General features: G+C 41.0%; 3 protein-coding genes across 3 annotated transcripts in view; all 3 read left to right on the top strand.

Annotated features, from left to right (window-relative positions):
* The window catches only part of LOC134196717 (uncharacterized), a 6,658-nt gene extending 5,289 nt beyond the window's left edge, over positions 1–1,369 (top strand). Inside the window, exons 7-9 of the mRNA XM_062665933.1 lie at positions 1–281; positions 346–408; positions 483–1,369. The exon at positions 1–281 is cut by the window's left edge and continues 82 nt beyond it. Of these exons, the coding sequence (XP_062521917.1) occupies positions 1–281; positions 346–408; positions 483–1,060 (922 nt within the window). The 3' untranslated portion in view covers positions 1,061–1,369. The remainder of the gene's footprint in view (positions 282–345; positions 409–482) is intronic.
* Positions 1,370–1,814: 445 nt separating this feature from the next.
* LOC134196837 (uncharacterized) lies at positions 1,815–2,892 on the top strand. The gene is made up of 3 exons (XM_062666057.1): positions 1,815–1,895; positions 2,026–2,415; positions 2,739–2,892. Exons 1-3 carry the CDS (start codon positions 1,815–1,817, stop codon positions 2,850–2,852), a joined length of 585 nt encoding a protein of 194 aa, XP_062522041.1. The 3' UTR covers positions 2,853–2,892.
* Positions 2,893–2,978: 86 nt separating this feature from the next.
* On the top strand, positions 2,979–16,733 carry LOC134196610 (CST complex subunit CTC1-like). The gene is made up of 14 exons (XM_062665800.1): positions 2,979–3,111; positions 4,074–4,145; positions 4,213–4,291; positions 4,470–4,553; positions 5,240–5,533; positions 6,381–6,442; positions 6,507–6,603; positions 6,955–7,151; positions 7,221–7,259; positions 8,781–9,033; positions 12,000–13,270; positions 13,382–13,553; positions 15,146–15,251; positions 16,338–16,733. The coding sequence occupies exons 3-14, from the start codon at positions 4,220–4,222 to the stop codon at positions 16,484–16,486; spliced, it is 2,796 nt and encodes a 931-aa protein (XP_062521784.1). The 5' UTR covers positions 2,979–3,111; positions 4,074–4,145; positions 4,213–4,219; the 3' UTR covers positions 16,487–16,733.
* The last annotated feature ends 80 nt before the right edge of the window (positions 16,734–16,813 follow it).

Below are 16,813 nucleotides of genomic sequence, written 5' to 3'. Positions count from 1 at the left end.
CACATCTACCTTAAGAACCTACGTAGACCGAGACTCCTCTCCAGACACACGCTTCAGTCCCACTCCCCCCTCACCATCCGGACGTGCACCACTACCACCCCCATCTCAAAAACGTAATTCCAAAATCTTAGCCGGAGCCAGCAGTCTAGACCTAGTGGATATATACGCCAGTGCAGATGATTTGACAACCGTGATGCCGCCCAAGCTCCCACCTCGTCCTAGTGTCACTAAGCCAGACTACGTCGTACCGGATGAACAAGTCGTGCATGTAAAAGGCAAAAGTATGTACAGTAACCACTACAGCGTGTGGAGATTGTATGTGTGTAGCATGTGGTCGTGTGCTAGAGTCGGGTGACGTTGAGAAAGACGCATCAAAGTCGGTCAAAGATGGCGGAAAAGGGAAAGACAGTGAGCATGCGCACTTTCATCCGATTAATTAGATTATAATTTTAGTTACATATTTTGCTGTCGTGGTGTGATAGCCTGGAAGGCTGACGACTATTCGAAAGTCCAGGATATGTACGAGTGGGTGTGGCAGCGACAGTCACAGATCCTATCGGGTGGTGACAGTGGGGAATACACGATGCCATTCGATCTCATACCGGGACGAGAAGCCACCGGTGCAGGCAACAAGCCTGTGAAAGTAGTGAGGGAAAAGTCGTCAGCCGAGCTTCCTGCTTCCAAGGAAGACTCGGGTGGATACCTCTTACCTGCAGAAGCAGTCGAAAGCAACAAGGTCAAGTTGAGTGACACCCAGGGAAAGTCGCCGGTTGCTGGGCAACAGTCAGAGACGGACACAAGTTGTTCTACTGACCCAATCGATTCGGGTGAGTATGCGTATGCGAGAGTGATGACAACCACGACGAAACCGTACCGGCCGCCGTCGAAATCTCCCGCACCGAAGGAGAACTCGAAGTCAACAAGTCGTCCGGAAGTACCGCCTAGACCGTCTCGAATGAAACCAACTAGTAAGAGTATAGACGACGAGACTGTTGTTAGAGACCCTGAAGGTCGTACTGCCAAAGTGGCATCGGATAGCGATGAAGCCGGGTCGAGCTGACAACACGAGTGACGGTAGTGTAGTGTGTTGACTGCTATATATATTTGATACCACGAATGACGGCCTTGTTGTACTCAGTTTAGATTAATTGAGTGATTGCATTTTATTTAGTTAATTAATTGTTGGGTTTAAGTTTGTAGACTCTGATTGCTTGTAGCTGTTTGTAATGAGCCTGGTTTGTGAACAGTCACGTGACTGTTGATATTTTGTGTAATTTTGTTTATGTAATATACAGGGTATGTTAAATTGGTTTTAATATCAATTAAAAATTAAATAAATTTGTTTCTTCAAATTGTCTACTTTAGCTTATGTGCTCTGTACAAGAAATTGAGCATGCGCAGCAGTTGCCGTTGACGTCATTAATACAATTAATATTAATTAATATCAATTTTAATTAATGGTTCTAGTGTGCTAACATGTTGTTGATTATAATTTATTATTAGTCTGTTGATCTAGTTGATTGCAATGTGTTTAGCAACTGAAACTCATTTGGAAAATGTACACGTACACCAGCTAAATCCGTAGAAATACCCGGATGTGTAGGAAATTCCCCGGATATCCAAATATCTGACATCAAGTGTTACGTTTGTCGAAATTATATTATTGTCAATCACTTCATTGAATTGTTTAATTTTTAATTGAAACGCCGTCAGTACACCACGTACACTGGACATGTCTACGTGTACGAATTCTCGTGTAATCACGTGATCTATCTAGTTTACCCATTGAAATCAACAACTCGAAATCCGTTGTAATGGCGGGAGAGTTTGTTGCAGCCGCTGTAGAGCAGTTGAGATGTTCTACAACCTTTGACGTTGATATCGACCCTGGCGTGGTAAGACTTGATGCTCTAGAAGCAGTTTTTACTTAGCCTCGACTTTCTAAATTTTTTGACGTGGTTTCAATTGGCTATTACGCGTTTGATGAGTTATTCAAGTTATTTTCAAAACATTTTTCTTCTCTAGGAGGAATGGTTGAAGAAATTGTACTTCCACGTGGAAAAGCACGTGGACATTGAACCAGAAGTGATGCACCAATCATGTTTACAGCTGTTGACTGAGATTACAGTGGCATTCAGCGAGAGTCAGTGTGACTCGATGAGTCTGCATGACTTGAAGTTGATGAGTATACAGCAAGTCGCTGAGACGAGCCACGAGTGTGCGACATTCGGATCTCTTTGTATGACACAAGACGAGACACACAGCCAGAGTTGCGTTGGACTCGAATATGGAAAACTTATTCCTCAGCTTATGGTGGTGATCGGCTGTTTAACAGGCAGCCCACGACGAGCGACGCCCACTGAGGATGTCGGAGCTTTGTATTTTGAAGATGCAAGCATGACCGTCGTTTGTGAAGTGAGTGTTTATGACAATGGTCACGTGACCAGTAGTATTTGTAAAGTGAACGGCCATGACAATGGTCACGTGACCAGTAGTATTTGTAAAGTGAACGGCCATGACAATGGTCACGTGACCAGTAGTATTTGTAAAGTGAACGGCCATGACAATGGTCACGTGACCAGTAGTATTTGTAAAGTGAACGGCCATGACAATGGTCATGTGACCAGTAGTATTCGTGTAGTGAGTATCCATGACAAATGGTCACGTGACCAGTAGTAGCTTGTGGTTTTTTTTCTGTTTCAATTTTGTTTGCCGGAGAGGTTAATGTTGTATTTTAGGTTTCGTCTGCTTGCTCGTTGGCATGGCTCGACAAGCTGGTTGTTCTCTCATCGTGGATTTATATTTCAAGAAACGACTTCTTGATCACGCTGCTACAAGGCAACATCAATTAAAATAAAGAATTTTTGTAATTATTAATAAAATAATTAAATCAAATAAAAAAATTTGCAATTAATAAAATAATTAATTAAAATAAATTATTTTTTTATAATTATTAAAACTTGTGTATTTAGCATCTAATCAGAGTGTCTCTCTTCCATTTGGTTATCTGGAAATTTTGGATTGTGTACCGTTTGTGTTCCTTGATCGGCCTCTGCAATGTGTTGATCTGTTGTTGAAGGTGGTGTCGGTCGATTCTCTTGTTTCAAACAGGTATATCAGTTATGAGTTAGTTTGCACCGATTGTACATGTTTGTTTGTGTGAGAATTTTGCAATGTTGGTGATTTGTGAAGATCTAAGTGGTGACTGAATGAATGGACAGACAGACAGACAGACAGACACATGGACATACATATATACATACATACATACAGGCAGACATACAAATGGACAGCCAGACGGACAGCCAGCCAGCCATACATACATGCATACATGCAGTGTTCTCGCCAGTACCATCAGTATCGTCGAAATGACGGTTGGGAGAGGGAAGGGACGTTTGGAGTGGGGGAAACAGCATTTATTGACGGTTGGGACAGAATTGGAAGGCCTTAGCATGCATAGTGTGGAATCATGGATCTAAAGACATTAGTGGTCTTGATGGTCCCAGAACAATACATATTCTCATGTCAGACATCTGGTAATCTTAGGGAGCGCATGGTCTCCTTGTTGGTGTTTGAGGTGAATTCCTGTTGACCTTTCACACAAGAAGTGCTATAATGAGTGACTGTGGTTGCAGCAGGTGTTCTACTAATTACTGTCTACCTTCAATCTCATGTTTTGTACTGCACTACTCTTTTAGGTCAGCTCATAATTCCAGTTTAAGTCAGCTTGTCATTGTAATAATCTGCTGTGTGTGTTATCTGTCTGTTTGTCTGTCTTATGTTGCATTGATTCTAATACAACTAGAGAACAGATAAAGTAATTTTATGATGTCATTGCCAAATATGTCAACATCAAACATTTGATGACGTCAATAATGACGTTATTATATTTAGTGACGTCATATTGACAGTTGGCAAAAATCCTGGCTAGAACACTGCATACAGACAGACAGACAGATGGACAGACAGCCAGGCAGACATACAGAAAGACAGACAGACAGACAGGTGGATGGGTTGACAGACGTACACATACATAGACCAGATGGATGTTAATGTGACTGCGTTTGCATTAGCTTACCAGCTGCCGAGCAGACGTGCAAGGTGCATGTGTATGGAGTGACGAGAGCAATCAGCCCTGTAATTAGGTGGATAAGGCTGTTTGTTTGGTGGGTTTGCTTTCTTGAATGACAATGATTGTATGTTTGTTTGTAGGAATGGTATGAAGTCTCCTTACTTTTTGGTAGAATTGGCTGATGCCAGCAGTGCAGTCTGTATACCACTTATCATACAGGTTAGTGTATTTTACACATGCAGGTATGGACACACACACACACACACACACACACACACACACACACACACACACACACACACACACACGCATACACACACACACGCACATGAGATTGCTGTAGTAACTGCATGTTTGTTATTTTTGTTGTGGTTGTTTATCGCTTATTTCTGTACAGGTACCAGAACTTCTTTATCTGCAGCAAGTTCTCAAACTTGATCATGTTTATAGTGTCTCCCATCTTGTTCATGTTAACATCAAGGTACTACTTATCTTTGTGTGGAACTTGGGGTATGTGTCTGTAATGTTTTACTAAATCTGTCTGTTTGTTTGTCCATCCGTCAGTCTGTCTGTGTGTCTGGCTGTCTTTCTGTCTGTCTGTCTGTCTGTCTGTCTGTCTCAATACATATATTTCAAATGTTTACATCATGAGCAACCTAGGACAACAAGACCATTACTGTCCTGAAGCATACAATATTGCAAACTACATTTCGACGTTCTACTCTTGCTATGCTAATGAGTTTGTCTGAGACAATTTTGTATTGCAATGTTGTAGTGTCACTGAAATGATTGATCTCCACTTGGTCTTGAAGTCGGTCTCATTTCGTTTTCCTTTATCATCTCTTGCACTCTTTGCCAGCTTGCTTGAACATCTAACTGCTTGTCTGTCTGTCTGTGTAACTGTCTGTGTGACTGTCTGTTTGTTTGTCCGTCCGTCTGTCTGTCTGTCTGCCTGTCTGTTTGTCAATTGGTATGTGATTGTCTGTTTGTCTATCTGTTTGTGTTGGTTTATCTGTTTACCTACTTGTGTGTCTGCTAGTTTGCCAGTCTACTCCTAAGCATTCTGTTTGTTCAAGTCTTCTTATTTGTTCACTATTCTATTTCCTTTTACATGCTTCTTTTCGTTATCACATTTAGTGCTTTAGCTGTTGTAATGTAATCATCTAGGGTCAGAATGAAAAAGCATTGTGGGCTGGCACTCGTGATACTGTGTTTACAGAAATGCAAACGTCGCCTCCTTCAATAGAACTTAGTCACAATTCCACGAGTCCCTCATTCAGTAGTTTCAACAGCCTTGAGAGACCTAGAGGTGTTAAGAGACCACTGAGAAGTATAACGGTGAATGATGCTGGTCCACAAGCCAAGAGAATTGTGACTGATGAAGGAAGCACAGAAACAGGGCAAGAGGAGAGAGTAACAAAGAAACAGAGTGATTGTTGTTACCCAGTGATGTCATACATTGTAAGCATGACTTCTATGTTCTTTTCTTTGAACAAGTGTATGCTGCACGTGTACACACACACACACACACACACACACACACACACACACACACACACACACACACACACACACACACACCCACACCCACACCCACACACACACACTTGCACGCACGTGCGCACACACAAGCACACCTTCAAACCTTCAGCAAAGTAGAAGGTTCTGTTTGTGGTTATGATCAACATTTGTCTTTCATGTCTCTTTGCCTTGTGGAAAGACGTCCCTGCAAATGTTACATTTGACTCTACCTTTTGCCCTTTCTTCTTCTGTACGACGAAACTTTCCTCTATCACAGTTGTGTCTGAGTTTTCCAGATTGTGATTTAGAGATTTGCTTACAGTTAATGCATTGTAATGGTTGCTGGTTCATAGCCTGAAATGAATTCCCTCTGATTTTGAATTTTTTCTACTCTGCTTATCACTCTTGCTTCAATAATTGCTGTAACTCCTGTGGTACAGATGTCTCTCCATTGTTGTCTATTTTGGGTGAGTTGAGACCAATTATCAGTTTCACTTATTCCAATTTTTGAGGTCTTGCATTACCTTATCCCTCCAACAAAGCTTAACTCCATGGGGCGGACGAGGAGAAAGTAACCATCCATACATGATCTTTTTGGGAAAGCAGTGATCTTGCATGCGTTTGAGATGTCCTAACCATCTCAGCCTAGTTGCCATTAGTGACTCTGCAGGTGTTTCCAGAACACACACACACACACACACACACACACACACACACACACACACACACACACACACACACACACACACACACACACAGAGTTAAATATCTGTCTGCATTTATGTAGGGCTGTATTACCAAATGCGTGAATCCTCAAGCTTATATTTTCGAGTTAGATGGTAAAGTAAGGTGAGTAGCACTTGTCATTGCAACACATCTAGGTTTTCTGTAGTGTTGCTACATTACCCATTAGGTGTTACATTAGCCATCAATTAGCCACACGGTATGGTAGAGGTTTGAGAGTTGGATCTCAAGTGAAACTGACAAACGTTCATCTTGTGAAAGAGAAGGTAAATACACACATGCGCAGACGCGCGTGCGCGCACACACACACACACAGACACACACACACAGACACACACACACACACACACAGACACACACACACACACACACACACACAACACACACACACACACAAACACACACACACACACACAAAACACACACAATACCACACAACCACCTCTACCCAAGTGCCATCATTTGTACATAATGCATGTTAGATTTCCCAAATAATAAGTGTGTGTGGCTCTTTTTCCACACTTTCTGTAAGTAGTGTTTACTTTTGTATAGATCCATTAGTGTACAGAAATAGCAAATAATTTATGTAATATATATGTGCTTTGTTTGTCATCCAGGATGTTACTGGATTATTCTGCTGTTCATCTAGCAAAGTTACTCTGCAACAATTCTCTTTACTTGACTCTCCATATTGCCCTATGGTTGACTACACGAATGTCTACTTCAAACACTTACCAAACATGGCTCCCAGTGATTTTGTTTGGTACGTTAACTCGGCTTGCTGGTTGCAGGAGAATTTGAAGGACGTGGTGAGGTAAGAGACTACGCTTGCAGTGCGATGTACATTGTGTTTGATGTTGTTGTACATTGATGTCTGATTCAGTGAGAAAGAAGTTGTTGGTGGATTTCGAATGAAAGCTGAGTATGTCAGTGATGTGTATTCTGTATTATGTATTGTTGTATTTGTGTTCACTTGTGTATCTGATTTTATTACTCTCTTTGTTGTATGTCTCTGCAATGTGCCCTGTGTCATTATCTATACATATTATTGTATCTACCGCACTCTCTATGTAGGGATGCGGAGAATCTAAAATGGCGGGCAATAGAAATCATGTATCCAAACGCATCCCAGCCAGATCTCTCAGACCTCGGTAAAGAGATCTCAGCCACCTAGCGCTCGACTGTAAACGTTTCGAATGGCAGCCAGACTACCAGCGCTGACACCATGCACTTCAGAAGCCGTTTTTCAGCAAGTAAAAACCCCATTTATTCTTTCACATTTCACTATTGTCAGCCAGGCTAGCGCCTTACTTGAAGCAGCTACAACGACGAGAGTGATATCAAACGATTTGCTCTTGTTCGGGGAATTGCACTGACCCAACAGCTAGAATTGTGCAAAGTCCATCTTGTATCAGTCAGCTGCTGGTATGCATTTCTCGGTATTGCTTCCACAACACTATGTTGTTATGTGACTACCGTTTGGGAGCTTAGCTGCCACTTCCACATTCTGCTTTACAGTTGCGTGTAGTTGAACATGTACGAATGGGGTGCTGTCTGACTCTCTATGCAAGTAAGCGTTGACTCTTGGGTGCATGGTGAATGTAATTAGGATGCGTGGGAGTTGCTTATTGATGCAATTAATGTTATTACTCACATCCGTTAGCTGCTCTGTACATCAGTTAAAGTATTGAATCCCGAGCTGCACACGTCATTTCCATCCAACCATGCACATACATGTACTCACAGTAGCAACACAGATTTGAGCGAGACAAAACCACTTCATGTACGTGACTAAAATGAAACAAGTATAAAACATTCTGAGAAAATGATGGGTATAGAGGGATGGGTATGTACATACTTATTCATACTCATCTCCTACATAGCAATCTTTTTACCTAAATTAATTGCTTGCGGCAGTTTCAATCTAAAACGCAGCAGCCATGTGTGACACTCACAGCACTCGATTGTGATGTAGGAGATGAGCATGAGTAAGTACATACCCATCCCTACATACACATCATTTTCTCAAAATGTTTTTTATACTTGTGTTAACTGTATTGCAATGTATGATATATACTGACACGTGTGTCGTAGTTATAGCGTATTACTCTACGTTTAGTAAGTAAAATATTTATTTAATTAATTATTTTGTAATTATTGATTTCTTTGGTGTACTTAGTATGTAGATTTATCTTATCTAATAACAAATATTACATATTTGATAATTGTATGTGTTTTATTCATTTATCATTAGTAACAATAATAAATTTAATTTATATTTACTACACGTACATCAAATATATAAATTAAAATAGACAAATAATTAATGATTAATAATAATATTAATGTTAATTAATTAATTAGTGTGCATGCAATGATAAACTGCAACTTTAGTATGATTTCATAGACACTATCATCATGTGCTTCTTGTTCCTTAATTTAGAGGTCAAAAATGGTGTAAAGGTCTCATAGACAAATTGTATCAAGCAATGAGAATACGCTCTGTTTTGTCGCCTCCAACAACGTGTGATGAGGTGTTTAGTGCACCACATTACTGCAAACTGACTGCCTTGCAACCACACAGATTGCCACCAATGAAGAATATTGACCATATTAGAATGATCAGTTGCCAAATGGAAGGAAAGAATGGCTGCAAACTGGACAGTTGGTCAGCATTTACTGATGCAAGTTCAGAGGTACTGGTTTCTTGTTGGGACTCTTGAGTAACATTTGAGTTGATTGCTTGACAAAGATGGTTATGGATTGAAGTTATGATACTTGTGTGTGTGTGTGTGTGTGTGTGTGTGTGTGTGTGTGTGTGTGTGTGTGTGTGTGTGTGTGTGTGTGTGTGTGTGTGTGTGTGTGTGTGTGTGTGTGTGTGTGTGTGTGTGTGTGTGTGTGTGTGTGTGTGTGTGTGTGTGTGTGTGTGTGTGTGTGTGTGTGTGTGTGTGTGTGTGTGTGTGTGTGTGTGTGTGTGTGTGTGTGTGTGTGTGTGTGTGTGTGTGTGTGTGTGTGTGTGTGTGTGTGTGTGTGTGTGTGTGTGTGTGTGTGTGTGTGTGTGTGTGTGTGTGTGTGTGTGTGTGTGTGTGTGTGTGTGTGTGTGTGTGTGTGTGTGTGTGTGTGTGTGTGTGTGTGTGTGTGTGTGTGTGTGTGTGTGTGTGTGTGTGTGTGTGTGTGTGTGTGTGTGTGTGTGTGTGTGTGTGTGTGTGTGTGTGTGTGTGTGTGTGTGTGTGTGTGTGTGTGTGTGTGTGTGTGTGTGTGTGTGTGTGTGTGTGTGTGTGTGTGTGTGTGTGTGTGTGTGTGTGTGTGTGTGTGTGTGTGTGTGTGTGTGTGTGTGTGTGTGTGTGTGTGTGTGTGTGTGTGTGTGTGTGTGTGTGTGTGTGTGTGTGTGTGTGTGTGTGTGTGTGTGTGTGTGTGTGTGTGTGTGTGTGTGTGTGTGTGTGTGTGTGTGTGTGTGTGTGTGTGTGTGTGTGTGTGTGTGTGTGTGTGTGTGTGTGTGTGTGTGTGAACAATGTGTCAATATATCACATAAAGACAGCAAAGACTAAGTACTACAAAGAGTTTCGAATGGCAACTACAATCAATGGTGTAGTTGTGATTGAGAAATCGTTGCCACTTCGAACATACTGTAATGAAACTCCAAGATATTCTCCAGATATACTTGAATGACAGACTAGAGACTCCAGACATAGATGTAACATGCTAGTGTTATTGTTACTTTCTGTGTTGCTGTTGTGTTACATGCATGCGTATGTGTGATTAGTAGTGTAATAATTGTTATTCAGTGCCACGTCCTCGTAGACAAATTTGTACCCCTTGACCAAAACTAGGTTCCTACACCTGTGATAATTGGCTCAAAATGTAGGCTAGAGACCAGTGGAATTATGGTTATGAATATCATGCATGAAGGTCACTAAAAAGTGTATGAAATTCCAAGTTAGTATGAGGTGTCAACTGCAAGCTCACTTGCAGCTTATACCTCGTTTACACGAGCACTTGTAAGTGGACCAGCTCGTGCTGGCTCGGTTTCTATGGTACATGCATTACGGACCGAGCTGAGCTGTGCCGTACCAGCTCGGCTCGGTATTTCTAGCCGGGCCAGTGCGGGCTGGCTCGGGTCAAGTACATTGTGTTTGAGCGAGACGGAGACTCTGTGTCTTATCCAATTACGGAGCGACCAAGATGAGCAAGAAGTTTAGCTTTTGAACTCTGTTGCTGCATGTGTGCATCAGTCGCCTGGCGATAGACCTACGTTTTGTATAAATAATACCACGTCTTGTATATGTCCTACGCATTCTCGATGTGACTGTTGTGTAAAGCCATAGAGAAAAAAGCGATCAGCTTGGCTTCTGTCCGTTGCAAATGTGAGTAATGCGATTTCAAGTAGCTAATGCACGTTAATGACACGCATTGGCTTCCTTCCACAGAGTGTGTCATGTAAACACGGGCTGGAATACTGGGCTGGCACGTGCTGGCTCGGCTTGGCTCGGCTCGCTATGCGTGCTCGTGTAAACGGGTATTAGTGCAAAGCATGATTGTATTGAAGTTTGTGTCATTTTTGAAATGTGGTAGAATGATGTTTGTTGTTAGACTTACTCATTCCAAGTTGTCTTTCACGTAAATGTGTTTACGGCATGCTAATTTATTAACTTACACAGCTGCCAGCACATAGTCACACATGGGAGTTTCTATACCTTTTTATGAGTACCCTACTGCTGCTAATGTTTTTTGAGTAATAATTGTTTCGAAAAATTTTGCCTTCCAAGAATAATAGGATAATAGAAAAATAGTATTTTGGTCTCGAAAAATTGTTGGTTGTCTTTTGCTCTTGCTTGTGCGCATGAAACATCGTCAAAAATGGCCGCTAGAAAGAAGTGTGCAGCTCAAGATGCCAACTAGAAATGAAATGTTGAGAGAATTGAATCAGTTTAAAGAATAATAGTTTAGTGTTGTTATACCCCTCTATGATGGGCAAGTGGGGTCTTTACTCCATCTGGTTGCCCACCAACTCGACAGGTGAGCCCAGCAGGGTACATGTTTCCTGACAGGTGAGCCCAGCAGGGTACATGTTTCCTGTGTAGTCCACACGGTGATCAATGACTAGCCAATTCGATATAGATTGCAGGCATTGTGGTGACTGCGAACTTGACACAGCAAGCCTAGTGGATATCAATGACCACTTGGAAAGCGCTGAACATCATTGTCCACAGCCCGTTCGACAGAAACTCCCCAACGACTGAAATGAGTTATAGTCTCATGGACAAAGCTAGAGAAACACGAGAAAGAAAGACAGACAAGTTTCATATAAACCCCCAAATCATGGAGTGGTAGCCATTGTCGCTAACCACTAAGGCACGGCGTATTTTTATTTATTTATTCATATTTATATTATTTATTACCGTTTTATATTTTTATATTATTTATATTATTTATAATTAAATTGAAAATGACTAATATTGCACATCAAGACCTCAAAAAAATTAGGATTCATAAAATTCTAATTATTTTTGGAGTCTCGAAAGAATTAGTCTTGAAAAACATTAGGAGCAGTACTGTGTATTGTATGGCGTGTAATCTGTGAGCCGACAAGTAGGGACGAGTATAGTTATTGGTCAATGATTTAGTCTTGTAAAGTTTCTCAATGCTTACGTTTACTTGGCAGGTGGTAGTTGGTGTTCTCTCCAGTTGCTTTGTATCTGGTCGACTTCAGTTGACTGACTCATCAGGCTCCATTGATATTTTGACAGTCAAATTAGGCTCATCTATTCAGACAGGCTGCTCTTACGCCTTACCCAGCCAGATTGGAGGCATATGGGCTATACGGAACTTCAAAATGGTGTGTGAAACGATCGACGTGAAGAAGGGAGACAATGCAAAATCAATTTTTCCGTATCTTCTTGTTGATATGAACCAGTGTGTCCAACTGAGACCGAAACGTGGTGACAGTAGAAATAAGCTGTGCTGTTGTTTATGTCCAGATAAATCAAAGAATGCAAGTCAAACGAGTCTTGACTGCCTGATATTGATATTAACAGTAAAAGATCCTCTTACAATTAAACAGTTTTATGCCCAGTTTTCAGTTGAGGGAAACTCACAGACAGTCCTTGTTGAATTCTATGATTTAGAGGTGAATTATTATGATTTACTAAGAGTTGGGAGGAGATACCGGATAGACGGACTCTGTGCTAAGTGTCTCGAGAAACGAAAAGTAATGAACGTATTTCAACCGATTCGGTTTGACTCAAACATAATGAGACTTGCAGAGGAGCCAAGCTGTGAGGATATACGAATACAACACGTCTCGGAGATTCTCTTCGTTGACCAGGAAAGAAAGGACTCGTTGGTCTCATTCCATGGAGTCATCATTTCTCATCAGTTGCAACTATCAAGCAAGCCTAATCTGTTTGCTTCTAAAAACCATTCTAGTCCATCGTATTTGTTCCCAGTTGGTCACCAATACACAGTTGTGTTAATAATTCGTGACATCGAAGGACATGACGTTGTTACTCTGTATGTTGATCAAGGAAAGTGGGTTTATCAGCTTGGGTTGCTGTGTGGGAGCCGGGTGGTTATACGTCGTGCTGTTAAACGTTTGTCAGAATCAAGGAATATCTACTGTGTATTTGCATCGTCTACGAACATCGAAGTCTTGGCGTATCAGTCAGAAATACCCGAGGTTGCTGCTAAACTTGATGCCAGATTGGATCTTCATGACCTGAAGGGATTAGAAATTCGACGTTCTTTTCTTTCGGATTTTGTCTATGATTTGGCGGGAAATCCGAGAGTTCAGCGGCTCTGCCGTGTTCAGGTGCGAGTTGGTTGCTGTCAGCATGTGATGCTGAAATGGCAGTGCAGTCGGTGTGGTCAGATCGTAACAGGACGGAAGTGCTCAAAGTGTCTTAGCGACATGCAGACGTTTAATGCAGAAGCAAAGTACGTAATCAATGACACACTTATACTTGATGTTAGTGTGCAGTTGTGGATTGAAGTGGACATATGCAACAAATGACTTGCAAATGGGCCTCAAGTCTTTTGTGTGTTTAGGTTTGTTGTTGAAGACAGTTCAGGGGAGGCTATCTTGTATGCTGGTGGAGTGTTGGTGCAGGCCATTCTTCGTCTTTCATTGAAACAGTGGACTGATCTTGAGCAATTGACATGTTCTGCTGGGACTATCGTGTATGTTCGGAATTGGCATGGACGTGATAATCACTGGAAGGTGTGTTGGCTAGGTTTAATGATTGTATTGCTAGATAATACTGTTGCTTAGCCAATTTGTTTTTGTTGTGAAACATTGTAAGATGATGGCAAGTATAAGGAAACAGAGTGATTGATGAGTAACAATGTATGCATGGATAGACAAACGGACAGAAACAGGTAGGAGGATGTCAGAGGTGATAGACAGACAGACAGACAGACAGACAGATAATTTATTCTCATACAGATTCTACTTGTACATATGCTAGAATTTTTAAAATACAAATCAGTCCTTGCAAACAACGAAGTCATTAACTAATGGACTTGACCTTGAATGTCAAAATCAAATAAAATATCCAAATCACCATGATTAGGTGACAGACAGACAGACAGACTAGGTTCTTTAGTAGTTAGAAAATGTAATTTTTAGTTCTCAGTTGGTTCAGTAGTTGATATCTGTAGTCTCTAGGTGATTCTGTATAATTTGACTCGTAGTTACATATTGTATGTTGCTAGATTCATGTTTTAAATATATGTATTGGACAGACAGACAGACAGACAGACAGACAGACTATTTGAAGCAACTGTCACAGCTATCAGGAGACGAAGATGGAAAGCCAAATGCATCAACCTTCAAGACATACTGGAGATCTGTGTTTTCTGTGTGTCTACAATGATCAAATGCTAGAGTGATTGACAGAAAAATGTAGAAGATTGTTTCAAGAGACAGCCACATAAACATAAAAGTTGTAGGTAGAACCAAGCCCTATTGGCTTGGGTAGTATTTAGTTGCTTTGCTTAGATGGTGTATAATAGTTCAATGTGTTGAAAATATATGTATAGACAGACAGACAGGTTGTTTTATTCTCTCCCAAACTGTAAATGTAACAGTTAATCGCAGAAGTAAAGTATGCTAAGCATTAGCAAAAACTACTGAAATGTCTGAAGTCATAGCAGACAGGCAGGCAGACAGACAGACAGACAGATAATTTATTCTTATACAGATTCTACTTGTACATATGCTAGGATTTTTTAAAAAAGCAAACCAGTCCTTGCAAACAACAAAGTCTTGGCCTTGAATATCAAAATCAAATAATCTATTTAAATCACCATGATTGGGTGACAGTTTTGAAAGTTTTCTAAGGATTAAGACAGACAGGTAGACAAACAGAAGTATTTAGTTGCTTTGCTGAGATGGTGTATAATAGTTCAATGTTTGAAAATATATGTATTGACAGACAGACAGACAGACAGATGGACGACGGATGGACGGACAGACAGAAAGACATATAGACATGCCCTGTGATGTATGCCTTAATGGACCAACTGACTGGTTGTTTTATTTACTTTCACAAAGTGTTGATTTCAACGACACTTGATGATTTGTACTTTCTGGCACTTTAGGAGTAGCTGGTGATCATGTAAGGTAGATGGATAGAACTTTGTAGATGAGAGTTGGATGAGAATGGTCTCAGAGACAGAAAGGCTTCTTACTTTGACAGACAGTGAGTGTAAACGGAACATGAAGAACTCATGCAATAGAACAGTTAATTTCTATCCAATCTGATTGTTATTGATGTGCATGTTATTGATTCTTACATGTTGGGTTTTCAGACGACTGTAGACAAGTCGTCGCTTCACCTGGCACAACATTGTAACTCATCAACATACGGCAGAATGGTCAACATCCTTTGTCGGCAAGTGGCCACAAAGAATGCAGGTGTGTGTGTGTGACCATCACGTGTATGAATGTGGCTGTTGTGTAGTTGTGTTTGAGCATCTGCGTGTGTTAATAGACTTATCGCTTGTTTACATGACCTCTTGTAGGCCTGGTGGGCTTGGCGTCTCTAGCTGGGCCACCCCGGACTGACTCACTGCTTGACTTCTGTCCATTGCGAATGTGAGATAACATGAGCTATATTGATTTCAAGTATATAATGCAAGCTCACAACATGCCTGTCTAAAGAGTGCATTGTGTAAACGTGGGCTGGTGTGCTAGGCTGGCATGGCTGGTGCGGATTGGCTCGGCTTGGCTCACTATGCGTGGTTGTGTAAATGCGGTATAATGCGGTATTAGAACTGAAAGTAGTAACCTTCACATATTCTTCTCTTTGTGATGTGCATGGTGATGATTCCTCCTGGGGGAGGGGGAGATGATTGGCTTGACTCTTGAGCCTACAGTCAATCATACGTTAAACTTTTAGTTGCTTGGTCATTAGTCTGGTTGCTCATAAACTAATGAAGTCGGCTTTGCTGTTGTGTTCCTTTTGAAGTCTTGGTTTTGTTTGAGACTCCAGAGATCGTCACTGCTTTCTTTGTTGTGCACTTGATCTACTAACTACTTCAGTGACATCACTTGAAGCTGACTGATCCTCATCTGATAAATCACGTTTACTTGCAATTTCAAATTTCGTCTGTCTAGTTGACATTTGGAGGACACAGTAAGTGATGTTTGGTACTACAGGGAGAAGTGGTAACTGGAAGGATTGGCTTCAAATGCTGCAGATGAACAGGTGACCACGTAATCTGCACGACCTCAGTTGGGTTAGAGGGTTGCCCCTAGGCAACCCTAGTTTGCCGTTTCAGTTGCTGGGACATATTCTTGGTTGTCCCAGGTGCGTGGGCAACTGATTTGTTGTACACTGCATAGTAATGAGCAAATAGTTACTACAGACGTTTATGGATTACAGACATGTGATCTGGGATGAGAGTTCAGTTATGGTATTTGATAATAGTGTGTTTGTCTGGACTAGGTCTACCTTTGTGTAGAAATGTCTTGACATTTCCTTGTTTCTGTTTGTGGCAGGATACAGCAGGCGAACAATCACACTTCGTGGTGCTGAGCACTCGACTTTGGTTCGTTCTCGCTTGCTTCTTCGCTGTGTCAGAGTATTTGAACTAGATCATCATGCTGAATCAATGGCACTACTTACAACAGAGAAGAATCTTAATTAACTAGACACAAATTCGTTGTTAGATCCAACTTTTAATTTAAAGAAATAGGAAATAATTTCCGGTGTTGATTTGTTTGACATTTTATGCTTTATCTGTAGTTTACTGAATCAATTGGTAGATATACGTAAGTGAGGCACTTATATATGCCGTTTAGTTTCTATTGCAGAGGTGGAAAGTTTTATTGATGGTTTGGCAACACAGAAATGTAATGTAATTTGTTAGAGTAAAATTACGATTTTGTATGCATCTGAAATTTCTTCCGTCATTTGGTTGTCATTGCTGTATCGACTTCAATAGCAAAACATTTGTTCTGGAAACTTACAAATT

This window comes from Corticium candelabrum, chromosome 21 (assembly GCF_963422355.1).
Source record: "Corticium candelabrum chromosome 21, ooCorCand1.1, whole genome shotgun sequence".
Lineage (NCBI taxonomy): Eukaryota > Metazoa > Porifera > Homoscleromorpha > Homosclerophorida > Plakinidae > Corticium > Corticium candelabrum.
This window is presented reverse-complemented; position numbering and strand designations above follow the sequence as displayed.

Coding starts and splice junctions, on each gene's coding strand:
- LOC134196837 (XM_062666057.1), top strand. CDS start 1,815: ATGGCGGGAGAGTTTGTTGCAGCCGCTGTAGAGCAGTTGAGATGTTCT. Junction 1,896..2,025: donor TTGATATCGACCCTGGCGTG/GTAAGACTTGAT, acceptor TTTCTTCTCTAG/GAGGAATGGTTGAAGAAATT. Junction 2,416..2,738: donor GCATGACCGTCGTTTGTGAA/GTGAGTGTTTAT, acceptor GTTGTATTTTAG/GTTTCGTCTGCTTGCTCGTT.
- LOC134196610 (XM_062665800.1), top strand. CDS start 4,220: ATGAAGTCTCCTTACTTTTTGGTAGAATTGGCTGATGCCAGCAGTGCA. Junction 7,152..7,220: donor AATTTGAAGGACGTGGTGAG/GTAAGAGACTAC, acceptor TGTCTGATTCAG/TGAGAAAGAAGTTGTTGGTG. Junction 7,260..8,780: donor GGATTTCGAATGAAAGCTGA/GTATGTCAGTGA, acceptor TCCTTAATTTAG/AGGTCAAAAATGGTGTAAAG.